At 46.4% G+C, this 27710-nt stretch overlaps 1 protein-coding gene and 1 long non-coding RNA gene across 2 annotated transcripts in view; both read right to left on the bottom strand.

Annotated features, from left to right (window-relative positions):
• LOC310695342 overlaps positions 1-27710 on the bottom strand; it is a 362862-nt gene that overhangs the window by 96602 nt on the left and 238550 nt on the right. The gene's annotated exons all lie outside the window — the stretch shown is intronic.
• Positions 1-27710, bottom strand: part of JAM3 (junctional adhesion molecule 3) — a 44289-nt gene that overhangs the window by 8187 nt on the left and 8392 nt on the right. The window contains exons 2-7 of the mRNA XM_083479495.1: positions 12867-12932; positions 10014-10127; positions 9652-9804; positions 8421-8623; positions 4556-4655; positions 4315-4444 (exon numbers count right to left, since the gene is read on the bottom strand). Of these exons, the coding sequence (XP_083335621.1) occupies positions 4315-4444; positions 4556-4655; positions 8421-8623; positions 9652-9804; positions 10014-10127; positions 12867-12932 (766 nt within the window). The remainder of the gene's footprint in view (positions 1-4314; positions 4445-4555; positions 4656-8420; positions 8624-9651; positions 9805-10013; positions 10128-12866; positions 12933-27710) is intronic.

Genomic DNA, 27710 nt, shown 5'->3' on the forward strand with positions numbered 1-27710 from the left:
AGTCAGGCGTCTCAGCCCAAGGTTTCTGCCCAGTGCCAGTAAGTTAAAACTACTGTGTTCAGAAGCCATGGTGCAAAACTGCACAGGCACAGATTAAAGGGCACAGGGACCCTGTTGAGAATGGGCCTTGCATCTCCACCCTGCCTTATTTCACTTGTGTGATCCCCACATCCTAACGTGCAGCATTCCAGAAGCCCTGGTTCTCTCAGGATGGGCAAATCTGCTACAGTCAGAGCTTATCCCCCAGCTTCAAAAATCACCATCACCCCCATTTCTTTTGATGAGGGAATGTGAACACCCACCCACAGAACAAGGCTGGCACTGTCTTCACAGGGAGATGCTTCATCACAGGTCAGACAATTTGTCCACCTAACCTAGTATTGCCAGCTCTGGCTGGCAGTGTCTCCCCACTGAAGGAATGGTTGACTGAAGGAATGGTTGACTCAACCACTAAGAGAAGTTTGTAATGAGATCCTTGAGGGAAAAAGGGCACCTGAATCGTGGAAAGAGGCATATATTTCACTCATACCAAAGTCAGAGACTGAAAAGACCCAACTCAAGAACTACCGCCCAATATCACTCCTTAATGTGGATTACAAAATTTTTGCAGACATTTTGGCAAAAAGATTTAAAAGAGTTTTGATGGAGAAGATTCATAAGGACCAAGCAGGTTTTCTCCCTAAAAGACACCTGGCAGACAATGTAAGGAATGTAATAGACATTCTGGAAAAGCTAGAGGTGAATATAAACACTAAAGCAGTATTGATTTTTGTGGACGCGGAGAAAGCCTTTGACAATATTTCTTGGAGTTTTATGAGGAAGAATCTTCATGGGATGGGGGTGGGCCAGGGTTTTGAGAATGGTATGGCTGCAATATATTCTGAACAAAAAGCTAAACTGATTGTAAACAATGTTGTGACTGAGGAACTCAAGATAGAAAAAGGAACACGACAGGGGTGCCCGATTTCCCCATTACTTTTTATTTCAGTTCTGGAGGTGTTGCTGAATATGATAAGAAATGACCAGCAGGTCAAAGGTGTGCAGGTCGGAGCTAAACATTATAAGTTAAGAGCGTTTGCAGATGACCTAGTATTGACTTTGCAAGAGCCAAACACTAGTACGAAAAAGGTTTTAGAAATAATACAACAGTTTGGCCAGGTAGCTGGATTTAAGTTGAACAAGCAAAAAACTAAAGTCTTAGGGAAAAACTTAACAGATATGGAAAAGGAGAAATTTCAAGAGGAAACAGGTTTGACTGTGGTAAAGAAGGTGAAATATCTAGGGGTTTACTTAACATCTAAGAATGTGAACTTGTATAAGGACAACTATGAAAAATGTTGGTCAGAAATTAAAAAAGATCTAGAAATATGGTCAAATTTGAAATTGTCAATGTTAGGCCGAATTGCAGTAATTAAAATGAATGTATTGCCTAGAGTGTTATTTTTGTTTCAGACCTTGCAGATTCTTGACAAGATGGAATGTTTTAAGAGGTGGCACAAAGACATTTCGAAATTTGTCTGGCAGGGCAAAAAGCCCCGAATTAAATTTAAGATATTGACAGATGTTAAAGAAAGAGGGGGTTTTGCCCTGCCGGACCTAAAATTGTACTATGAGGCAGCAGCTTTTTGCTGGCTGAAAGAATGGATGCTCCTCGAGAATACGGACATCTTGGATCTGGAAGGTTTTAATAACGCTTTTGGTTGGCATGCATATCTTTGGTATGATAAAGTTAACAGTGCCTTTAAAAATCATATTGTCAGAAAAGCATTGTTTAATGTTTGGATAAGATATAAAGATCTATTGGAAAATAAAACCCCTAGATGGGTGTCACCAGTGGAGGCTAAAGCAGTGAAGAAGCTCAATATGGAGGTCGGATGGCCGAAGTATTGGGAAATTTTAGAACAGGATGGAGATAAGTTCAAACTACAAAGTCAGGAGAAATTGAAGCATAAAGTAGAAAATTGGTTCCAATATCGTCAAATAATGGAATTTTTTAAACAGGACAGGAAAATCGGTTTCCAGGTGGAAAAATCAAAATTAGAAACCGAACTGTTAGAACCCAATACTAAGAATTTATCTAGAATGTACAACTTGCCGTTGAAATGGAACACACAGGATGAAACAGTTAAATCGGCTATGATTAAGTGGGCTCAGGATGTTGGACATAACATTATGTCAGCTGACTGGGAATGGTTATGGAACACCGGTATTAAATTTACGGCATGTAATGCCTTAAAGGAAAACATTATGAAAATGGTATACAGGTGGTACATGACCCCAGTCAAGCTGGCAAAAATCTATCATTTGCCCGATAATAAATGTTGGAAGTGTAAAGAGACTGAAGGTACCTTCTATCACCTTTGGTGGACATGCCCGAAGATTAAGGCCTTCTGGGAAATGATCTATAATGAAATGAAAAAGGTACTTAAATATACCTTTCCTAAAAAACCAGAGGCCTTTCTCTTGGGCATTGTCGGCCAATTGGTGACAAAGAAAGATAGAATCTTTTTTATGTATGCCACAACAGCAGCAAGAATACTCATCGCAAAGTATTGGAAGACACAAGATTTACCCACTGTGGAAGAATGGCAGATGAAAGTGATGGACTATATGACACTGGCCGAGATGACAGGCAGAATCCGTGACCAACGAAAAGAGACGGTGGAAGAAGAGTGGAAAAAATTTAAAAGCTATCTTAAGGACTACTATAAACTTAATGAATGTTAAAATGTTGTGGTTTCTAGAAGCAAAAGGGTACAGGGATACAAGGCTAGACTATAAAAGAGGACTAAGATGATAAAGATTGGAAAGTAACAATTGGGAGTTGCTTGTTGAATTTTGGACATTGGGATGCAGAGAGGGGGGGTATGGGGAAGTCCAAGAAAAGAGGTTTATGAAAATATGTTTGAAATTATACGTGTATGTTTGTCATTTTTAGTGTTTGTTTGTTTTTCTTAAAAGTGTTGTAAAATCAATAAAAATTTTATAAAAAAAAAAAAGAGAATGGGCCTTGCATCTCCATCCTGCCTTATTTCACTTGTGTGATCCCCACATCCTAACGTGCAGCATTCCAGAAGCCCTGGTTCTCTCAGGATAGGCAAATCTGCTACAGTCAGAGCTTATCCCCCAGCTTCAAAAATCACCATCACCCCCATTTCTTTTGATGAGGGAATGTGAACACCCACCCACAGAACAAGGCTGGCACTGTCTTCACAGGGAGATGCTTCATCACAGGTCAGACAATTTGTCCACCTAACCTAGTATTGCCAGCTCTGGCTGGCAGTGTCTCCCCAGGGTTCTCAAGTAGAAACAGACTTTTCCCATCAGCTGGCAAACAGATCCTTTTAAACTAGAGATTCTTTGAACTGGACCTGAGACTTTCTGCATGCAGAAGAACACACTCATTGCCACTGACTTGTCGTCCCTCCCACACTTTGAAATACAGTGGTACCTCGGGTTACATACGCTTCAGGTTACATACGCTTCAGGTTACAGACTCTGCTAACCCAGAAATAGTACCTCGGGTTAAGAACTTTGCTTCAGGATGAGAACAGAAATCATGCTCTGACAGCGTGGCAGCAGCGGGCGGCCCCATTAGCTAAAGTGGTGCTTCAGGTTAAGAACAGTTTCAGGTTAAGAACAGACCTCCGGAACGAATTAAGTACTTAACCCAAGGTACCACTGTACAATCATACCTCATGTTACGTTTGCTTCATGTTACGTTCTTTCTGGTTACGTCCCGCGGCAACCCAGAAGTACCAGAAAGGGTTACTTCCAGGTCTCGCCGCTCGTACATGCGCAGAAACGCAGAATGACGTAATGCGCATGCACAGAAGCAATGAATTGCAACCCGTGCATGCGCAGACGCGCCACTGCAGGTTGCACTCTTTTCATGTTGCGAACGTGCCACCGGAACAGATCCTGTTCACAACCAGAGGTACCACTGTAGCAATATCGTCAAGGATCGTTTCCTTTAATGTTTCTCCAATGTTTTAATGTTTCTCTCCATTCAAAGTAGGGAGAGTAGGCCACTGCTTGTGCTTCTGTCGGAAGGCAGCTGCCTATGTGAGCTGACTGTCCTGCAGCCATTGGGAGTGCCCCTTTGTTAGAATTCTTTTACCTTGTGTAATGAGCGCTCAGTTCATTGCACCAGATTTGAGGCATTTGCTCTTTAAAGCAGTTGGCCTTACATGCAACCCAGTCCCATGTGTGCATGCAGATTGGCTTTAATCACATGGTCTTTCGCTCCCTCTGCTGAGAGAAAATCACCTGGGGGGAAAGCAGTGAGATGAGGAATCAGTTGCTTAGGCTTACCTATTTCCATTTTGCTTGTTATTCACAAATAATCCCTTCCTGTAGGCGCAGCAGATTCCCACCGTAGTCAGCAAGAGGACAGCGAGGACCACCATGACCCCTCCAACAATCCCAGCAATGTTAAGGTCATCTGGAGGAGAAAAGACAGCCATGAACATCCAGCCCCTGCTTGTTTGCAGGGGAAAGAATGCATCCTGAACATCAGCAAAAAAAACACCCCTGCCCCACTTCCTAGACTCACAGACTTCCATCTCCATCTCCTCGCACCAGGCATCGCCCACGGCATTCGTCGCTCTACAGGTGTAACGGCCCGTGTCTCCTTTTTGCACTTCGCTGAAGACCTGCACAAATACAAGTTGTGATTCCCAGTAATAGGTGGTATTTATGAAAGCTTTCCGCAAGCACTCAGTGTGTTTCTTGCACAGTACATCCTATGAGATTGTACCCTTTCAGAATGGGGTGTTGGGGTGGTTGGAGGGGGGGTCACATATTTGAAGGCTCCTTCCATCAAAAAAAACTCCATGCGTGTAGAAAAAGCAGCACTTAAAAGAGAGGAAGGTTTAAGCCTAGCATGCTTTCTGCATACAGGGACATTTTCTACATGAAGAGCGTGAAATAAATGCATATCCCTCCCATTTCCTTCCTCTCATCTCCCCACTGCACTGAATTATATACCAGGAGGGGCTGTCCTCTTGTATTTTGTAAAGCACAATGCATGCCTATGGATGACAGAGTAATACCTATAATATCCCCCCCCCATCTGCATTCTGAAATGGCACAGTCCCAGATGTCTGCACCACATGCCTCCCCCCCCCCCCCCGAATGTGTAAACTGGCTCTGAACTCTACCTAGAGAATTAGAAGCTACAAGTGGGGCCTGAACCAGAATGTGGCAGTGTGTACCCTTCCTCCTAATGGGAGCATTCGTTTTCAGGGATCCAGACATTGAGCTGTACCCCCTTTCCAAGGCACTCCATTCAATTTCCAACACCTGGTTTTCTTTTCCAATTGACAGGTGAACATTCCAGGGCTACTGACCATGCTTAGTCGTCAGTCAGATACTTTCCCCAGTTTTTGTATTTCTGGAAACCTCTGGGTTCCACAGAGCCTTGCTGGTGATTCCTCCCTCCTGCTTCTCAGTGGCCACTCAAGTTCACCATTATAAAAATTGATGGGGCTGAGAGCGAGAGCACAAAAAGCCGATCTGCAGGGAATACAGAACATTCCCCCAGCCTGCTAGGCCCATGGAATGCAGGAAGCCCCAGAAATGACCTGGCACTTTGACTGTCTCTACTTGATATGAATAATGGAAGCATTCCCCATGCTGTGCTAGGCCGGTGGTCCAGGAACGAACCAGCAACCGGTTCTCCCCTGGCAGAAAACTGCTGAGGAAGCCCTCTCTTGCCAAAGTGTAAATTGAGGCTGGCAGAGGACATCGTGAGTGCCTGCTGAAGGGACAGAAGTGTCTCCTACGTTTTGTACCTATATTTAGCACTTGGAAGAACTACTGAACATTTTAAGGAGGGAAAGATCAAAGAGAGGCTGGCAGCTCCTTCGCTCTCTTCGTGTGCAACGTTGGGAAAAAGGTGCTCCGCTACAAATGCTAGTGGGGTTATAGCATCAATTAGTAAAATGGAGAAAATGAATGCCGGCAGGGAGGGCATTTTTTCTTCTCTTGTTAGTGACTGGAACTCAAGAGTAACCCAATGAAACAGGCAAGCATTAAGGAAATCTTTCTCCCCTTTATTTGACGCACAATTAACTCATAGGAGTCGCTGCCACAAAATGAGGTAATAGATTGATCATACATGGCTTGCAAATAAAAGGACTGGCCAAACTAGTGGAGGGATGGACTATCGTTTAGCTACTATGATAGCCTAACAGAGCCTCCATGCTCAGAGGCAGTCTACCTACGAATACCAGGATGCTGGGGACAAATAACAGAGGAGGAAAGGTGGTCTTTGCCATCCTGTTTGTGAGCTATCACAAAGCATCTGCTGGAGCAGGGAGTCCTCATTGTTTGAAGCAGAATACTGGACTAGATAAAAGTTCACTATGAGCCACCGAGGCAATGCCCTGTCAGTTCCCTCCAGACCCCAAGTGTGATGAGTTGTATATCAGCCATTATTGCTAAGGTTTGGCCAGCTTGGCATCACCAGCTCCCATTAGGAACACAGGAAGTTGCCTTATACTGATTCATGCCCCTAGTCCACCTAGCTCTGTATTGTCTACACTGACCGGCAGCATCTCTCCAGTGTTTCAGACAGCACTACCTGGAGATGCCAGGACTTGAACCTGGTGCCTCCCACATGCAAAACAGATGCTCTACCACTGAGATATGACCCTTCTCCAAAAGTGAAACACTGCTCTGAGTGACAGCCATCAAAGCAGCAACTTGAGTGCCTATATGGTTCTTTGGCCGGGCTGGGTAGAGCTGAAAGGGCCTGAGTGCAACAACATCTGGAGGGTACCAGTCTGTGAAAGGCTGACCTAAACCGTAAGAATAAGCCATTAGTACAAAGAGCTTTCTTTTAGAAACAGATTTTCTTTTCTTTTAAATTTCTGAATGAGTATTCTACATAAAATATAACAGCACCCTGTCTTGCAGCATTATAATATGCGTTCTGGTACGCATTAAAAAGGTAATGATTTCTGGAAAAAGGAAAAAGCTCTACAGAAATCATCTCTGCTCCTGCCCCCCAGCATCTGTTAATCTAGCAATTTGTGCTATTTCTAAAGTTCTTAACTACCATCCCAAAAAGGTGGGCGGCAACACCATATACCATCATTCAGTCAGAAATGAATTTGCAGCCACCGAGAAATAATATATTTTAGGCTTTGCGGTTGAAACAAGCTGGTTTCTTAAGAATAAGCATATTTCTTATTAATGATACTAATTTGCCTCTGGATTTGAAACTTCTGTGCTCCCTTGCACACTCAAATGATACGTTGTGCAATAAAGCGCCTGCTTAAAAGATACTTTGGATTTATAGGACAAACTGAGGTGCCTCTAAAATGCATGAAGGGGCGCTATTAAAATGGCTGGCTGCCCAATTTTTTGTGATTTTTTTTTTTTTAACATTTTGGGGAAAGATCTAAGTGTTCAAGGCCAGGTGGTTGGTTGAAACAACAACCACGCTTGGCCTCAGGTTTCTGTCACCAGGCATAGAGAAGCAGACCGTTGTTGTTTTTCAAATATCATCAACCGTGAACCATCAGTCATAAATGTACAAACTTCCCATCCCTTCTATGAGAAAGGAGGTGCACATACCCAGCACAGACATCCTTAAAAAGGCAAGAACTTAAGCCAGACCAACTGCAAAGCAGGAAAAAGAGTTGCTACCACCTTCCTGCTTTGCTTTGCTACAGCTTTCAGAGTGGAGAGATGTTGGAGTATCCCTGGAGGAGGATGCTGGACCCACCCACAGCTGATTTGCAATAGCTGGCCTGAAACCAGCCTTTTGGGTGGAGCAGGAGGTTAAAATGGGAATAAAATAGTTGTTTATCTGCTAATTAGTGGGTCAGAGCATTGTTTGTTTATTATCTGAGTGTGGTTTGCATGGCAGGTGTGTTCTTTCATAAATGTTAACATTAGGCAATATATTGATGATGCAACCCTCCCCATGTTATTTTTGTGTGGGTGTCGCTTGGAGACCTTTTCCAAGAAAAAAATGATCGTGCAAATCAGGTGTGTCTGGGTACACATTTATGCACATCAGCCACATTACTTGTGACATTGTGAGCATCAAAGGTAACGGTGAAGGACCCCTGGATGGTTAAGTCCAGGGGGATGCCCGTATGTCCCCACTCCTCATTGAAAATTTCCATTTCAGTGAATGTCTGAACAAGTTAATAGCATTATAGTTATGGGTGAACAGAGGAACATCCAATTCAGGGGTGGCTAAACTGTGCCCCTTCAGATGTTGCTGAACTACAACTCCCATAATCCTTGGCCACTGACCGTGCTTGATAGGGCTGACAGGACTTTTGGTTCACAACATCTGGAGGGCACCAACATTGGCTAACCCTGATCCAATCCAACACACTGCCCCAAAGATAGGACAATCCACCCTTCCTCTGCCTGCCTGCCTGCCGCGTGAGACTTACCAACGTGCCCGTTTTTGTGTTCACAGTGAAGGAGGAATTCTGGAATTTAGAGCTGGCTTTGGAGTCAAGAGGCAAAGTTTCACCATTACGGTACCATTTGTAAGTTGGTTCGGGGAAGCCTTCCTTTTCCTGGCAGTGGAGAGTAGCAGATTTACCCACGGGCACTGACTGGGGCACTCGGCACTTTGGGGCCACTGGTTTCACTGTTGGGGAAAGAGATGCCCACTAGGTCAGTCAGACTGGTTAATCATTTGCCACTATTCACATCCCACCCAACATGTGTTTCATTCACCCCTTCGTGCTGAATAGAGTAGAAGCTAAACCACTCCAAGTCGGTTACAAAATAAAGACAAAGCAGCGCCACTCCAATGAACAAAACATGCACAATGCTTGGGTGTGGTTTTGCCCCCCAGTCTTGTGAGCCAGAGAGCAGGGCAGCAACAGAGCAAGGCAGAGACAGGCCACAGCTGCAGGCCTCTCACTCTGCGCTGTAATTAGCCCCACAGATCACACCAAGCCGGCTCTCAAGAAGCATGATCTGAGAGGATTGGGAAATTGGTGATTGGTTGATTTTTAGCACATTATAAGATCAAGCTGCTTTAAATAATAGCAACAATAATGGCTCCCTGCTCCTGGTCTCAGAAGCTAGGCAGACATCAAGGCTGAATAGGGGACCAACATAGCAAGCTTGCCAGGCATCAACTGCTGTCTCACTGTCCGTTTGGCATCCATCAGCCCTTATCGCAAAGCGGCAGAGCAGAAGTTCTGCAGCTGAGCTCCTGGGACTTCGGGTTAAGAGGATTCTCAGGTGACAGGGCTGGAAGAAACCTCCCCTTGAGATTGGGAAGACTCTTCTGCTTAAAGTAGACAGCAGTGAGTTAGACTGGTAAAAGGTACTTTCATGTACTCATATAGTTCTCCTTCTCCAAAGAATTTATAGCTAATATAGTTTACATTTTTAAAAAAGCTGCACATCTTAAGGGGAAATGCATTGAAAAGCACTGGAAAAGCTGCAGTTTATGGGGAAATTGCTCACAAAATGCGTACAATTAAATGCAGGCTTTTTGTGCCTATTGAAAAATCTGCACATAACAGGATGTGCAGGTCTATGACTGAGCGCCAGCGGGAATGGAACAGGATGGAACGAAGCCATTCCTAGCACCAAGTGATTTGAACAAAAGGCATCCAATCCCCGTGTACGTGCACAATGTGAGGATATCTAGGCTTATACCATGAACTGTCAGGTTGATGTTGATCTCAGCTCCAATATGCGTGTCTTCAGGAGCCGCAACCTCGCACCGGTAGATGCCTTTATCTGCACGGGTCACATTGTGGATGATCAGTGATGTCCTCCCATGGAGCTCTGCACGGTCAACCCAGTCTCCTACAGAAAGGCAAGGAAGAAGGGTGGAAGGTGTCCCCTGATACATCCGGCCCCCTGGAAATTTTAGTTAGCCCTCATAGCTCACAAAGCCTTAAGTGGAAATGGCAAAAAGTTCTAGGCACCCATCTGCTTTTTTGAAACTCTGAAGAGAAAGTTGCTCAGGGTTCAAATGAAACCTCAAGAAGAAAATCACTGCAAACATTTCCTACCCTGCATCTTGTGGTCAAAATACACGTAGCTTGTGTCCTTGCCCGCAATTTTCTTCCATTCAATCCTAGGATTGACTGTCTTGGTGGAAGTGATGATGCAGGAAAGCTCAGCACCTGCAGAAGGAACACACACAAGCACAGATTAAGGAGGAACATATTGTCATTTACGTAGCCTTTCCAGGGAAAAGCCTCGCCCGGTGAAGCCAAGAATCTCGCCTTCCATCTGCCTCCCAAGTAGAGAAAAATCTGCTGAACCTCAGAAGCTGCTGGACGGGAGATTGTGGACCTGAGCCAGCAAGTGAGCAGCCAACACAGATAGCAACTACTGGGAGAAAATACAAAAACAGTAGTCTAGTTCATGCCAACAATTTCTTGCAACTGGCTGGACATGCTGGGTGTGAGGTGACAGAGGGGGTGTCTCTTAAAAGGATCAGAGGGTTGGGGTTTGGGAGAAAGTGTGCAGGGGGGGGGGGGTTGGAACTCTCATTTTATTGTAACATTTGTGTATTGCCCATTAAAGGCATAGGAGCCCTGATGAAGTTGCAGTTCGGAACTGTTTGGTTCCTGCAAGCACTGGCGGGGTTGGCCAGTGTGGTGCCTTCTAGATGGTGCTGGTCTGCAGCTCCAATTATTCCTGACCATGGGCAATTCTGGATGAGGCTGATGGGAGGTTGAAGTCCATCTGGAGGGCACCACATTGGCTGCTCCTGTCCCAATGAGTACAGTGGTGCCTCGCAAGACGAAATTAATTCGTTCCGCAAGTTTTTTCTTCTTGCGGGTTTTTCGTCTTGCGAAGCACGGTTTCCCATAGGAATGCATTGAAAATCAATTAATGCGTTCCTAGGGAAACCGCTTGCCAGGCTGGCGGTGCGGAGAAGGGCTTTTCTCCGCACCGCAAGCCTTCAGCACAGGTACGGGAACAGAGGGGAAGGGGCGCAGCGCTTTCCCTCTGTTCCCGGGGCTTGCGTGGGAGGAGGGTTTTTCCTCCCCACCGCCAACATTCAGAACAGCATTCAGAATGTTGGCGGTGGGAAGGAAAACCCTCCTCCCACCCCAAGTCTTCAGGAAAGCCATCCGATGCCGGGCGGCGGGAGAAGGCTTTCCCCCTCCCGGCATCGGAGCTTCGTCCCGATGCCGCGCGGCGGGGGGAGACGTTCCCCCTCCGCCGCCGGGCATCGGGGCTTCGTCCCGATGCCACGCGGCGGGGGGAGAAGTTCCCCCTCCGCCGCCCGGCATCGGGGCTTCCTCCCGATGCCGCGCGGCGGGGGGAGACGTTCCCCCTCCGCCGCCCGGCACCGGGGCTTCGTCCCGATGCCGCGCGACGGCGGGAGGCTTTCCCCCTCCGCCGCCCGGCACCGGGGCTTCGTCCCGATGCCGCGCGGCGGCGGGAGGCTTTCCCCCTCCGCCGCCCGGCACCGGGGCTTCGTCCCGATGCCGCGCGGCGGCGGGAGGCTTTCCCCCTCCGCCGCCCGGCACCGGGGCTTCGTCCCGATGCCGCGCGGCGGCGGGAGGCTTTCCCCCTCCGCCGCCCGGCACCGGGGCTTCGTCCCGATGCCGCGCGGCGGCGGGAGGCTTTCCCCCTCCGCCGCCCGGCACCGGGGCTTCGTCCCGATGCCGCGCGGCGGCGGGAGGCTTTCCCCCTCCGCCGCCCGGTACCGGGGCTTCGTCCCGATGCCGCGCGGCGGCGGGAGGCTTTCCCCCTCCGCCGCCCGGCATCTGGGCTTCGTCCCGATGCCGCGCGGCGGGGGGAGCCGTTCCCCCTCCGCCGCCCGGCACCGGGGCTTCGTCCCGATGCCGCGCGGCGGCGGGAGGCTTTCCCCCTCCGCCGCCCGGCACCGGGGCTTCGTTCCGAAGCCGCGCGGCGGCGGGAGGCTTTCCCCCTCCGCCGCCCGGCACCTGGGCTTCGTCCCGATGCCGCGCGGCGGGAGGAGGCTTTCCCCCTCCGCCGCCGGGCATCGGAGCTTCGTTCCGAAGCCGGCGGCGGGAGGAGGTCCGAGGACAGTGGGGAAGACGCGCTGCGCTTCCCCGCTGTCCCTGAGATTTCCCTATGGGCTGTCGTCTTGCGAAGCAAGCCCATAGGGAAATTCGTTTTGCGAAGCGCCTCCAAAACGGAAAACCCTTTCGTCTAGCGGGTTTTCCGTCTTGCGAGGCGTTCGTCTTGCGGGGTACCACTGTAGCTTGATGGCACCTGACAATGTTTGGCACTGAAGCAAAAGAGGATCAGGCCTGGTTAACATCCGGGTGAAGACTGGCTTTCCTGACCATCCAGTTCTTCAGAAGGGTCATAACTCAGGGACAGAACACATGTTTTGCATGCAAAAAGTCCCAGGTTCAACCTCTGGCATATCCGGGTAGGGGTGAGGAAGACTTCTGGTTCAGTTTACACACAAGCCAAGGCATGACTTGGTGCAGAAGCATGGACTCCTGGAAAGTAGATCACAGTAACTTCGGCCTTCTTCCAATACTGCTTCTGTTGCACGGCTGTGAGCTAAGCATTGCTTTGGCTTAGGCTGCCATCCGAACCCAGGCTTGTGATTTGTCCCCAACCCAGAACAAACTTTGGTTGCAGCTTGTGGTTTATCGGGAACAAGATGAACCATGAATCTGGTTTCGGCCTACACGCTAAGCCAAGCCATGGCTTGGCTCACAGCAGCAGCAGGACCAAAAGGGGAGCAAAGCGGCCATTATCTCCTCTCCAGGAGCCCCCACGTTTGTGCTAAGCCGTGTTTCGACTTTCTTTCAGAGACTGTGAACAGCCTCTGCTGTTCAGTGTAGACAATATTAAGCTATATGGAACTAAAGTATTGACCGCAAAAAGTAGCTTCCAATGTTTCTTTGCCTTGCCACACTTACGGTAAAATTCCTGCACCACGGGGTTCAAGTCAGTGGAAAACAGCTCTACGGCCAAGATTCTGTAGCCTATGAAAAACAAACAAGCGGCAGCATAAGAAACAAGAAAGGCACCTCATACATTTCTGGCCTGGAAACATTCACTTGAAGCTCTGCACCACCCCATCAAATCCCTGGAAATAAAAAAGGGGCGAGTTTAGCAAAATCTGATGTAATCCTTGCTGAACTACCTACTCAGATTTAGCAGGGTTAGGGTGGTGGTAGTTATGTACAATTATATGATTCTGCTCTGCAACAGGTGGCCCAATACTAATTTAATAGAAGTGATTGACTTCTCTTCCACTTGAAAATATAGTAGCAGGAAAATAATTGTTCTACAATATGTCATCAACAGTTCAAATTAGACCTCAGCACCTGCAGGGTGTGAAATAGCAGTCTGTGCACTGCATGATGCCTTAGGTCGTCATGCATGTGCATTTATATTGGGTGTGAAATGTTGTTTAGCCTGGCAGACCAGGTCCTTAGCTCCCCAACGGGACATCAGGAAACTCGCTTCCTTTGCTGTGCAGCTTAAATTCAAGCCATGCTGCAAAGGAGGATCCCAGGTGATCCAAGAAAGGCTTGATCAAGGCCTTCAAGCCCAGCTTTTGGCGGGAAAAGGTGGTTGGGATTGATAGCTGTGGGCATCCAACAACATCTAGAAGGCCACAGGCTCCTCATCCCTTGGTTACAGGAACCTGATGTAGATACCTCACTGAAGCTAAGCAGGTCTAAATCTGCTTATCTAGGAACCCCAAGTATACCATCCTTTTTTCCATCATGGTAGAGGGGGGATGTAAATGTAACAAATGAAAAAAAATGAATTAGAAGATGGAAGCGAAGAAGGCAGCCAGCACTGTATTATTGTAAGCTCAGCACTTCAAAAACAGGCTCCAGGCCACACAGAAGCTCCTTTCATTCCTCCAGCTTTGATTCCAATCTACGACTTAAGAGAATCTGTCTTTTTTTATACCCTCACTTTCCTCCCCCTTCTGAGGTAAATACATCTCGCTAATCCCAGCAAAAATCCAAGGCATTAAAGCAACTCGCTGAAAAGAAGCCCCAGAGTAAGCAGAGGAAAATCCCTCTGAACTCCTCCTGACATTTCTACAAAGATGTCACCACAGAGACCAGGCAAGGAGAGAGGGCGTTTTGCTCACTGTATTCCGTATGTCCCCTCCCGGAGGGAGGCTGCCAAGCAAACACTCGCTTTTCTGACCTAAAGAGTTACATAGTGCTTTTTGGAGAGCTTGAGCAACTTGCCAACTCTGGTGGTGAATCTGTGGTGAAATCCCAGCAAGAGGGGCAGGAGATTTATTTGTGTCCGGCATTTCCTCCTAAGAAGCTCAAGGCAGCCTAGTTGGGTATCTTTCCTCTCCTCCCCTCTATTTATTTGCACAATACCCTTGTGAGGTAAATTAGGCGATGTCTTGATAAATTGTCTGAATCTGGTATGGCGTTCAGATCGCGATACTGGTTGTCAGACAATTTGAACTGGCAATGCATTGCGCCAGCTCAAATCGCCTGCGGATGACAAAGGTGCAAACAGACAGACAGACAGAGCCTGAGAAGGTTGTGGGTGAGCACCTTCTCGGGCTCCGTCTGCCTGCCTGCACCTTTCAAACATCACAAGTCTCTTCTTTATTTTTGCCACGAACAGTCCAATATGACTTACCCTCTGGTAATAATATATGTGTTGTCCAATAGCTGTGAGGATGGAGTGAAGAGCCACTACTGCAGAACACCCCAAGCCCTACCTAGCGCAACCTGAGAACCTCTAAGGCAAGGGAGTCTAGCGCCGCTCGATCTCTGGTTGCTTCAGTTTAGAGCACACCCAAAGTGTGACAGTGTCACAGGATCACTGGACACAGTGCAGCTCATTGCTCTTTTGGCTGCTGCTCTGTGGGCAGCGCAAGCGCCTTTCAGAGAGAGAGTGATACAAATCAAGGCATCCAGGCCGTGTCAAACTGGACGCACATGGACATCGAGGTTTTTTGCGGCGGCTTGCTCCAACAACTGCCCTGTGGCATTGAAAGCACTGGCACGAGAACACAGACTTGTCCCTTTCTGCCTGGATCCACCCCAGAACCATAGCTGTCAACCTTCCCTTTTTTTGCAGGAAATTCCCTTATTCCAGCGCCGTTTCCCGCTGCTTCCCGCTGCTATCCCAGATTGTTAGATATCCCGTAGACTGTCCCCGGGACAGGTGAGGCTGCTGATCCCTTATTTTCAAGGCTGCCGATCCCTTATTTTCAAATTTGAAAGTTGACAGCTATGCCCAGAGCGCAACAATTTTTGAACCAGCTCTTGCATGGCACTACATTTGAAATTCAATTACTCTACACTGTTGAGCAGGCCAGCTCTTACCTGCCTCCCAGAGGTACTATCTAAGCTTAATACTACAGGGTGGATCCCTTGCCCAGGGTCGTGGCAAGGATAAAAGTTGGGGGACCCACCTTGCAAGATAAGATGCAATACATAAATTAATGTAATACAAAAATTAAAAATTCTCCCTATGGACTGAATCACCCCTTGCTCAGCAAGAGCAAAGGACTACCGCTTACAAACGAACAACCACATAGGAAACAGACAGTCACCCTGTACACTGATAAGGAGTTATAAAAAGCCCACCCTCCCACTACAGCCCAGCAGCTTCAAGAAAACACCCCATCCATCTTTGCTGCAATTACAGGACACCCACACTTGCAAGATATTTATTTTTACCACCCACACACAGCAGCAGGACACAATCAGAGACACGCGTTTCTTGCTGCTTGCTTGTGATGGAGGCAAGGACCCCACAGGGCCCTGCCAAACAATTAAAAAAACAAAAACCTGTCAACAAGTGGCAAGACACGCATGCAACAAGAGAGGGCAAGAACCTGCTAAGCAATGAGCAAAAAGTTTTTTGTGGCATCCTCCTCTGCTCCATCTCTCATCCTTCCCTTTTCACATACATATGTAAAAAAACAAAAAACAAACTGCCTTGCTGAACCCACCAGGTTAGATCTCCAACTACAGCTGGTCAGATGCTCCGAAAGCTCATTAGCAAGGCATGCGGGCAACAGGCGCTACACCAGCCTCATCTGACTCTCCTTTTGCAAGCAGAAACTCCTCTATCAGCATATCTTGTACTGTCCACCTTCCTTTTTTTGCTTTTTTTATTTTGTTAATGCTACTGCCTCCTTTCCTCCCCCACCCATGCACTAGGGTTGCTGATGGGAAGCAGGAGGGATTGGGCAGATGGCAACAATAAGGGTCAGGGGCCGGAAACATCAAGGGAGACAATGGATTTCCCTCCAGTTTTGTTTAGTTTTCTCACACGTAAACACAGCATCCCCCCAACCGGGCTCACTGGTTTCTTTTTGTACTCGGGGTGGGGGGTGGGGGTGGGTCTGAACAGCTAGGATCAGGAGAAAGGAAAATTCCAATTACATGCAAGAGAAATCGACCAGGTGTGTGTCAGTTTTGGATCACACATGACAGGATCTGAAAATGGGGCTAGTAGCTCTTGGTGGAAATCTGCAGCGGGGGGGGGGGATATTTGGGGAGGGGCTTATTTCACTCTTCAGACCCCCAGCCAGTGAAAAACCTAGAGGGGGGGGGGAAACAAAGATAATGGTGGCACTTTCCCCTCCATCCTTTTTGCTGGTTCACACACATACATGTCAATTCCTTGTGGTTTACAACATCCAGTGGTGCCTTGTATATGTAAACGAGCCATCCCTGTGGTGTAGTGGTAAATTTCCAAGGGCTCGTCATGCCAGCCCCCACAGCCAGGCCGCTAAAGAGAGTCCAAAAAAAATTAGGCAGATGTGCTGATATGTTGATGCATGCACACAAACAAGATACACACCCAAAGCACAGCAGCACATAGCACAATATCCAGTTTATTAGGGTCAGTAGACTGCAATCTTAAACACAATGGTGCTTACTTCTGGGCTGCCATAGGTTCAACTTGAAAAAACAAATGGAGCTTCAAATGTAACCTGTAGCTTTTAATTGGAAATGCAAACCATCTTGCAAAGACTGTTACTATTTAAGTTGGTAGCACGAAAGGGAATAAATGGACAGCCTCCGATTACTATTTTCTCCATTCTCCCAATGTGTTCTATGCTCACCTCACAAACAATAGTAAAACTTGAAAGCCTCACTCATTTTCCAGGCCCCAGAAAGTCTGTAAATCATCCTGATATTCCAGAAGATGCTCTAGCAGATCACATAATCACTCCTGCTCTGAAAAAAAAACCCCGTCCTGGAATCAGTGGTCTTCCCCCCCCCCTCCCTGCCCAGTCTTGAAATTGCAATCCAATATACCATCGGCTATCACAGTTCAAACACCATAAACGAAACGAAACTTTCATGTTACCTTCTAAGCAAGGCTTTTCGATTAAGGTAGCTTATGCATTCATCTGCCAATCACCAAATGCATCATGAAGGACAGAGAAATCAAGTGTGAACTGGCTTTCAGCCTATAAAAAGCAAAGGTAGCCATGTTGTCCCATAAGGGGGAGGGGACCAAAATCAACAGTTGGGCAATGTTTTCTGGCCCAATTGTGGATTTTGGAAGTTTTTTCCATTATAAACTGAAAAAGATGTCATTAGTCTGCTTCAGCTCTGATGGGCAAAATGCATTCCTGCCTGTGCCAGCACTTCACAGGATAAACTCTCTCACACACAGCAAAATGTGAAAGCGGAATATCTTCAGTTCAAGGACAATGATCCTGTACCCTTCTGGCTTTTCAATATTCGTTAGTGTGTGCCTGAGTTCCAAGCAATAACGAAGGACTAAAATGTCAACGTTTAATCCCCAATTCCTATGCGTACTAACCTCCTGCATCTCTATTTCTACCCATCACAATGATGGAATCGCAAAGTGTCAGTGCCGGACTGCAAGGCTGCAACTTCTCCCTCTCGGGGGTAAAATACAAGATGCAAAGTTTAAAGGGGTCAGCATTCTTGGGCATCTGCCAATGCCTGCCCCAAGCCCCCCTCTCGTTACTTTTTTCTAACCCTTAAATCCAATCAGCGTGAGGCAGCTGGGTCTAGCCACCTTTCTGTTTCCCACAATGTCCCTGTCCTAGCATCACTCTGGAGCATTAGTAAAGCTGCCACCCCCTACTGGTAAGGCTACCAAAGATAAGTTTACCCAGAATCCGCAGCATTATTATTACTTTAAATCAAGAGTGGCAATACCCACTGGCATTAATCATGTTCAAATAACTGTGCAAACATGGACACACAGATTTTGTCAAATCAAAGCTGGCCCATTCTCATGTGCACTGCAAAATTACATGCCCCCCAAACTTCCCACAAATACAGTGATACCTCAGGTTAAGAACTTAATTCGTTCTGGAGGTCCGTTCTTAACCTGAAACTGTTCTTAACCTGAAGTACCACTTTAGCTAATGGGGCCTCCCACTGCCGCCATACGATTTCTGTTCTCATCCTGAAGCAAAGTTCTTAATCCAAGGTACTATTTCTGGGTTAGCGGAGTCTGTAACCTGAAGCGTCTGTAACCTGAAGCATCTGTAACCTGAGGTACCACTGTACAAAATCACATATATATACATACACACACACATGCATGCATGCAAAGATCTTTTCTGGGCTCTTTTGTTGTCTGGAAAATATTACAAATCAGATATTCATGCCAAGAACCAGAAATCCATCAGAATAATCTATGAAAGGAACATCAACAGCAGGAAAAGAAATTGTTAGGAAACAAAAAGAGCTTTCAAGCGGAAAGAACTTGGGAAAATGAAAAGTATTTCCTACTCAGTTGTGGACCCCACCCTGCCTGACACTCCTATATTAGGGCTGTGTTCCCTGCCAGAAATCCCATAATTAGTCTAGCATGAAAGGAGTTAAAAACTGCCTCACCAAAGCAAAGTCAAAACAGAGCATTTAGCAATAGAGACAAATTCTTCCAAATCCTCAAGCTCCTTGTCCCCTTGCTCTCTCCTGCTATTTTTAGCCTTGTGTTTTCCAAATGTGCCAAGTGTTCCTTATGTTATCACTGTCAGAGGCCCCCTTTTCCCACAGTCACTCGGCTCGCGCCCTGGGATGAAGCAAAACTACCCCTGCGTTCATGGTTTGGCCTCAAATGTTGAGGTGCCGTCATTACTTAGCGAGCAAAGGGCATTTCAGCAAATCCACATCAGCGCTATGATCACATTTATTTGACAGTTAATTCTAAATGCATGCATAACCCCGGTCAGCAACTCATTATTAACCTGGCCATGTTTTGAATTGTAAAGGGGTCATAGGAAGCTGCCTTATACTGAGCAAGACCACTGATGTATCTAGATCAGTATTGCCCACACTGGCTGGCAGCAGCTCTCCACGATTTCAGACAAGGGACCTTCCCATTCCTATCTTATTCATTTATTGCATTGCATTGTATTGCACCCTTTTCTCCAAGGACCTCAAGGCGATGTACGTGGTCCCTCCCTCCTTCATTTAATCCCCACAACAACCCTGTGACGTAAGTTAGGCTGAGAGACAGTGACTGACCCAAGGTCACCCGCTGAGCTTTGTGGCCAGAGCTGAGATCTGAGCTCTGGTCTCCCAGGACTTTAACCACTACATCATACTGGATCTCTGGAGACGCCAGAGATCAAACCCGGGACTTCCTGCATTAAAAGCACTAAGTTTCAGCCTTCCTCAGGACAGCCGAAGAGCAGACACAGCTGCCAACTGAGTCATTCTCACACAAACTGAAGTGGCACAAAGGACTCTTCAACTCCCCACGAACAGCAACAGTGGTTTTGGCACAGAGGCCTCCCTCCCTGCTGTGTGCATCACAGCTATGGAGGCTTGTAAACAGCATCTTGTTCTCACAGCGGCCAACCAGATGCCTGTGGCAAAACCTGCAAGCAGGACCAGAGTCCTCTCCCATCGTTTCCAGCAACTGGTCTTCAGAAGCATTGCTGCCTCCAACTGAGGAGGCAGGAGGCAGAGAATAGCTACTGTGGCTAGTAGCCATTGATATCCATTTGTCTCATCCCCTTTTAAAGCCATCCAAGTTGGTGGCCATCATTGCTTCCCATGGGAGCTTGAAGCGTCTCCACCTCCATCGTTCTGCCCGGACACTGAGGTCCAGCGCCAAGGGCCTTCTGGCGGTTCCCTCGCTACGAGAAGCCAAGTTACAGGGAACCAGGCAGAGGGCCTTCTCTGTGGCACCCGCCCTGTGGAACGCCCTCCCACCAGATATCAAAGAGACAAATAACTACCAAACTTTTAGAAGACATCTGAAGGCAGCCCTGTTTAGGGAAGCTTTTAATGTTTAATAGGTTATTGTATTTTAGTGTTCTGTTGGAAGCCGCCCAGAGTGGCTGGGGAAACTCAGCCAGATGGGCGGGGTATAAATAAATTATTATTATTATTATTATTATTATTATTATTATTATTATTATTATTTCTTTGATCCATCCTGAATCTTCCAACTTTCATCTTCATTGGATGTCCATTGAATTCCAGAGCTACGAGAAAGGGAGAAAAACTATTCTCAATTCACTTTCTCCATTCCTTGCATAATTTTATAGGACTGTGTTAATAAAATAAAATAAGAAGACAATGAAGCATGGCTGAAGCCTTGTTTGCAGTCCGCGCTGGGAGCGATCGCTTTGACACGGTTGGGCCTGCCCTTGCTCTCCCTCACAGCATCAAGTTCAGCAGAGGTCTCGACCGTGTGAAATCACCACGCAATATTTGACATCTGCCTTTGACGGCAGAGATGCACGCAGCTGGTAATGTGGGCACCTCTCCCTTTCGGTTTCCTTTGCAGCCTCCGCAGCTGCGAGGCTTGAAGGACCGGCATGTCCTTCTTCTCTGTGGCGTTTTCTGCAATCTAACACAAAGGGATGCCCTTATGCCACATCTCCCTTGGCCAAGGAAGTAAGGAAAACAATGGGGCCTTCTATCTGGTGTCGGATCATAACGTCACTTCTACCTCACAGGGTGGTGTGAGAGAATTTAGTGGTTTTGCAGAGATGGCAACATGCACTTAGGTCTGTGTGGGGAATCATGGCCCTCTTGGGCCTCATAATGAAGAACATTTCCTCGCAAGTTCTGCCACACAGCTGCACCTGATGTGAGGTAACATTCAGGGTGGTGATTCAGACAACCAAGTTAACCCCGGAGGTAACCAGATCAATTGTCTGTATGGGTTCTCTGACAACAAGATCAACAATAAGGCATTGTTTGGGCAGGCTCAGCTTTTCCCATGAGTGCAGCTCTCCACGGTGAGAAGTGGCACGTGCCAACATTCTCACTTCTGCTCCATCAAGCGATCTCCGTCCCATATGGAAGATGACATTCCAAACCGTCTGAGCTCAGATGCTACTGGACAAAATTCACTGTGGGCATCACCAAAGATGCACTCCAAAGCGAAATGGGTGAAGCAGGCCATGTGAATAATGCATGAGTTCATCTGGTAAGGGACCTCCTCTCCTTCCGATGGCCTGTCACATGTCAGATCTCTCCTCTACTTGGAGCCCTCCTAGGAAAGCGAGCAGATCTGGGAAGCTCAATCTAATTATGAGGAGCTAATGAGAACCGACCTGCCCTTAAGATACCCAAGGCCGACTCCACGGCACTCGCGGTACAATCAGGGCAACTGACCTGGAATAGCAGGACAGCTCAGCAGGTCATATGGCCAAGGAGCCCAACTTGATTAGTGCTAATTCAATTGTGCCTGGGTGCCTTTCTTAGGCCCACCAAGGTAGTAGTTCTCATCCCCTCCTTTCTTTCTCCCCAAAAAAGAATTATAATAGCAGTTATGTTTCAAGGTGCCAAAGCACTTTGCATACTTTCTCTCAAGCAATCTGCACAACAACCCTGTAATGTACAAACTAGTATTATGATCTCCACATTGCAAGAGGGAGGATCATGGCTTACTCAAGGCCATTTAGCGAGTTTGTGGGTAAGGAAGGGCTGCCAGGTTTTAACTGTTCCAGTTCGAGGGCCTTCAACACTCACTCAACACACAAAAATTAAGGAACTTTAAGCTTTCCTTATTATTTTATCCTCATGCCAGGAAAAGCTTTGTTCTATAAACTTCTATGTTGCTGTTAAAAACCGAGCTGAAGAGCTAGGAAAATGTTGGCAACCCTTCCTTTGCTGGAACAGGAGTTCCTCCTAGCACTAACACAAAAATTATGTCAAAACAGCTGCATTCTCACTACATAAAATAACTGCACGCCGGTGCAATGCAGCTACTGGCCGTATCTGGCGAAATAAAAGGGAAATTTGGGGTTAGGTGGCACAAAGCAGGGCAGGGCATTGAAGGAGTAGCAAGGAGCTGCCACAGAGGATTTAGCAGCAGATCCTACATTCCATTGCTCATGGGAAAATATGAAAGTGGGTGATGGGGCAAGTCTTTATTTTGAAAAAATAACCATCTCCAGAATGCAGATGGTGCGATGGGAATGTCTCAGCTGCTGCCTTTCTCCCAGTAAGGCAGCTGTTCAAAAGTACAGGAGCCCAGTTAGGAAAGGGGTGGGAATATTGCAGTCAAACGGCAAAGAGGTAGTGGTGGAATTAAGCAACGCGGTTAGGTAACAACATTCCACCATCTTCCTTTCCCAGGGGATGCTGTGAGGCTCCATTATACAGAAACAATGCAATGACTCAAGGAATCACTGCTCTATACCAGGTGTCCCTCTCTTAGCCACCCACCAGCTGCCCATTGGAGATGTCAATGAGATAAGTAACTACACAACTTTCAGAAGACATCTGGAGGCAGCCCTGTATAGGGAAGTGTTTAATGTTCGATGTTTTGTTGTGTTCTTATATCTGTTGGAAAAAGTCCAGAATGGCTGGGGAAACCCAGTCAGATGGGTGGGGTACAAATAAATAATAATAATAATAATAATAATAATTTATTTATTTATTTATTTATTTATTATTATTATTATTATTATTATTATGCTCCAGGTAGGGCTGGGAAAGGCTTCTCTATGAAGCCCTAGAAAGCCTGCCTGCCTATTTACATAATTCTAAGTTAGATGGATAAGCAAACAGATTCTGTATGAAGGCAACTTCCTATTTTGCTTGCGACAAGGGCTGCAGCTCAGTGGCGCACGCTGATGGTTCCAGGTTTGGGCCCTGGCAGCATCTCCAGGTAGCACTGAAACCCTGGGGAGTTGCTACTAGTCTGTGAACACAATACTGGGCAAAATGGACCAACGGTCTGGCAGCTTTCTATGTTCCTATCTCCACCTTAGTGGTGTGACCGTTTTTAGACTGAAATGTGGTGTATGTACACACACTTTAAATAAAATAAGAATTGCCTCTCTGGTTAAGAGGCCATCTGGCAGAGAGGAATAAGTAAGGGGTTTTTGTAATGCTTCGCACCCACCCCTTGCTTATCTCAGGGCTAGTAACCAAACCACAAACAAAGGAAGTCTAGACTAGGAAAAACGGTGAAAAAGTAGCCCACAGATACCAAATCGCAGCTTGAAGGAATGCAGTACAAAGTGTTCTGTACCAGACACAGAAAAGCAGAAGTGTGTGCATTTTATTTATTTATTTATTTTAAATCTCCAGCTTTTCCCCCTTTCTTTTAAGAAAACTTCAAAGGGCTTATCCACCCCCCTTCTCCCAACCCCAAGTGGGAGAGAAGCTTATTAAATCACGCTGGGACTTTGGGTGAGGACAGCTGGCCTTGAGTCTGGCATATCAGAAGAGCCTTTATAGAGAGAGGAGAGGAACACGTTAGCAACCAGCATCAAACACGCACAGAGAGTCATGCACAACACACCCACAGAAGGGAGGCACGCTCTGGCCCCAGGCAGGCAACGCACAGAAGGCTACCTCAGCAGCCAAGTGAGATAATCTAGCCTGGTATTCCTCTACACCTCCTTGATGGCAGAACGAAAGCATTACATTGTAAAGTCAAGGCTTTCCGAAGATAAACAGCCTCCATCTGGAAGGATTACAAAGGGCCTGGGCCACAGAAGGCTTAGAGGACATACCAGTCAGCAAGCTAGAGAAGAACTTCCGTTGCCTCCCTCAAAACAAGAGCAGAACAGGAGCAGGGAAAACTCCTGATTTCACCTCAATAAAATTAAGTCCAGCGGCAGCTAAGGTGCTTCCACTCTAGTGGGATTGCTATCCGCCGTTCACCTTCCTTTCTTTTTTTGGTGACTCCAGGATGCAGAACCTGCGACCCTCCATCTGCTATTGTCCTTCAGTTCCCATCAGTTCTGACTGCTGGCCAGGCTGGCTGGTGCTGATGGAAGTTGGGAGGATCACAAGGTGTCCATCATCCCTGACAAGATACCGTCATACAGTCATTGCTATTGTGGATTTTATGTTCTCAGACCACCTAAAGCCCAACTATTTTTTTCAAAAGAACAGAAGGCCACAACCACCATGGGTATAAAAGCCCTTAGGGTTACTCTTCCAACTGTTTAAGAGGTAGAGGTTTTTGATTTGGCTTGGTAAATCTGAAGAGGCAACATTTTCCAGGTCAGGCCACTTGGGAATAGGGATCTATTCAGTGCTATTTTTCTAGAAAAAAGAGGTGCCAAAACTCACAATAAACATCTCATTTTTTTCTCTTATAATAGCAATGGCACCTACCTGAGAGGTGCTAGAACTCAGTTCCAGTGAGTTCTGGCTGGGGGAAAAACCTCTGGATTTACTCCAGAGTTGAAATTGATCTTCCAATTGGTTTTCTCATTAGTGATTAGGCTTTATGGTTATCAGTGGTGTTGGCCTGTAGTTTAAAAGAGCAATATATGTAGGTCACCATGACCCGAATCAAGCCTTTGCAGTCTTCACTAGTTCCCTCTGCTGTCCCGTTTGCTTGAGAATAGTGAGGGTTACGGTCTGGGGCCCCACGTGCATAAGCAAAAAATGTGTAAGTGGGAACAGCCTCTAAAAAGCATCCAAAACACCAATTTTCTCCTGCTCTCTGACTTTCTCTCCATACAACTCTCTAGAGTTCAGGTTCTGGGGCTGGCTGGAGGACTCATGGAAAAGAGGCTGCTGCTGCGCTACCCCACAAGCCAGCTGCTAGGCAGGGAGGCTGAGCAGCCTAAACAAAGCCCTGCTGTACCTCCAGTCTCTCTGGGGCTTCCTTTGCCCTCACTGAAGTCCTCCTAAGGCTACAGGGAGGGTCTCCTCATGATCCATGAAGACTCTCCAGCTGTCTCCCACCATTTCCTGGTTTGAATCTATCAATTTGTTTGCTTCCTGGCGTCACACGTATACGCGGTCGTGCGTGAGTCGGTTGTGCATAAGTGGGGGGGGGGCGCCTGAATAGGGTTGTTTTTAAAAACAAATAAATGTCCACAGTCACTAAAATTTTCTTTGTTACTAGAGCAGCATCCCAGAATGCAGAAATTAAGCACAAGATGCTCCTCACCTTCATCTGCATGCCTGATGTCTTGGGGTAATTTGTGAGTCTTAAGTTAATAGTTTCCCTTTGAGATTAACTTGTATGACTAACTGTGGCATATGTTCTTAAGCACCTGCAGGATCAAGGCCTTGTTTCCTAGAGTTGACAACCCAGCTATGAAATCTTTCCCCAGGCTAAACTTGCTCTGTTATATATAAATACAGCTTTGTTAATTTTAAAATACCTGTCTGCCTAGAGGATATATATATATTGGACAGAGTTCTGGTGCTCTTTTTATTTTAAGAGAGGCAAATAAAATATAATTAGTTTTATGCCGCCACTCCTCTGTTCCAGGATGGGAAATTATTCCAGAAATCTGATCTTTTGCAAGAGATAATGAGAGGCCAATGTATTATTATGGAAAATAAAAGAAAACCACACCTACCCACATGAAATATCACACTAAAAAAACCTGTTTGTTCACACATTGCAGGAGGTCACAAATGTAAGAATTGCCTTGATGAATCAGACCAAAGTCCATCAATGGGTATGTTCACACATCATGCGATAAGTCAGGGTTGCTGGCTTCTTGTGAATGACAGTGATTTGGGGAAGAAAATTTTCCATTGCTTGAATTTTGACACAGAAGATTTGCTATGTCTTAAGTTCATTCATAACAATGAATGGCTGTCAATTACAAATACAATTATTAGGAAAGATTAATATTTCCAAAGCTGTAATTAATGTTTTCCCCCCCAGGTGATTATCACAAGAAGGATGTGAGTCAGCGTATATGCACAATTCTTCAGGTTGCTAAAACATATTGGTGTGCCAACAATTTTCAATTATTTGCATTTTCTTAAATATGAACAAAAATCCCCTCACACATCACTAGTAAATAAGCACTACGGTTGTATACATAGTCCAATCGTTCCTGCTTTTTTTCTCCCCAGCACAAGCAGGAGAAATAACCCAGGAAACTGCATTTAAGATAGAGTCACTAGGATGTTCACATTTTGTTATTCCTTTAACAAGTCAGGAAGGATCTCCAGCCAGCCTTGAGCCACGGTTTGTTATTGGCTTACAAATCCTAGCTTGATGGGGAGAAGCAAATCATGACATCAGGTCCAGGTGTGACAGGAAGCCAAACTTAACTGCAACTTCTGGTTTTGTTTCTCTTGCTCATTCTAAGCAGCAAAGTGGGTATGATTTCAAGTAATCATAGGGCTGGAAGGCACCCCAAAGGCCATCTAATCCAACCCCCAGCTAAAGAATCCCAGGCAGATGGTCATCCAACGCTTGTTTAAAAACTACCACCTTCCAAGGGAGTACGTTCCACTGTCAAACAGTGCTTGATATCAGAAAGTCCTTCCTATTGTTTAGTCAAAATCTCATTTCTTGTCATTTGAATCCATTGGTTTACACACAATGGATGTAAGTATTTTCTGTTTTCTGGATGTTTTCTGGAGCAGCAGAAAACAAGCATGCTCCGTCTTCTATGTGACAGCCTTTCATATATTTGAAAATGGCTGTCGTATCAGCTCCAGTCTTCTCTTCACCAGCCTAAGCACACCCAACTCCCATTGGGTTTCATGTTCACAATAAACCAGCGTAAGCCAGTAATTCTGGTTTAGTGTAATGTGCAAACGTGGCAGTTCTGTATTCAACAGTAGATGCCAAATATATCTGAACACCTACAACCAGGACAGGAAGGCAACAGCCCTCTCCTATTGGCTGTCTCTGCACCTAGTATTCAGAGGTTTTTGCTGCCTCTAGATCTGGACATTCCATATAGCTAGATTTTGGCTGCAAAACACAATAAAGGAACGGATAATGGGATGTGGCCATAGCTAACATCTAAGTATAATACTCAGTAGATCTTTTAGAGGAAAACGACTGGGAGGCAATTATATGCATGTTGAAAAGGTTGTCATTTTTCCGAGATGAAGGATAAAAACAGCCGCTACTGATTTGCAAATGTTAAAGGGGTGTTTATTTTGAAATGCTAATTTTAAACACTGCTGTGGATGAGTTGCCAGCACACTGCACACACAGCATGAGGCATGGTGTAGCTCAGTAGCAAAGCATCTATTTTGGATGGGGATGGTCTCAGGTTAAGGCCCCAACTTCTCCAGAAACCACTGGAATCGATTCCTGCTTGAAGACCTGGAGAGCAGCAGTCGGACAGCGGAGTAAGTCGCATTTAATTAAATGGAACTCACCTCCAAGCAGACCCTTACAACATTGCATTGTAAGCCCCCCCTCCATGTGTGCATTGTTAAGCAAACTAATAATTTGCTCCGGAGAAGAGAAGCAAGGAACGTCCAGCACGCATTGTCATTTCCTGACATTGAAATCCCAGCTAGGGAGTGGGGGCTTTGCGCCTACATCTGCCATTGGCAGGACTTAAGAAATCCTGCTTGTAACCATATGTCTGATTGTTTAAATGTCCCCAAGCT

Source organism: Podarcis liolepis (assembly GCF_965112155.1).
Source record: "Podarcis liolepis genome assembly, chromosome: 16".
NCBI classification, from domain to species: Eukaryota; Metazoa; Chordata; class Lepidosauria; order Squamata; family Lacertidae; genus Podarcis; species Podarcis liolepis.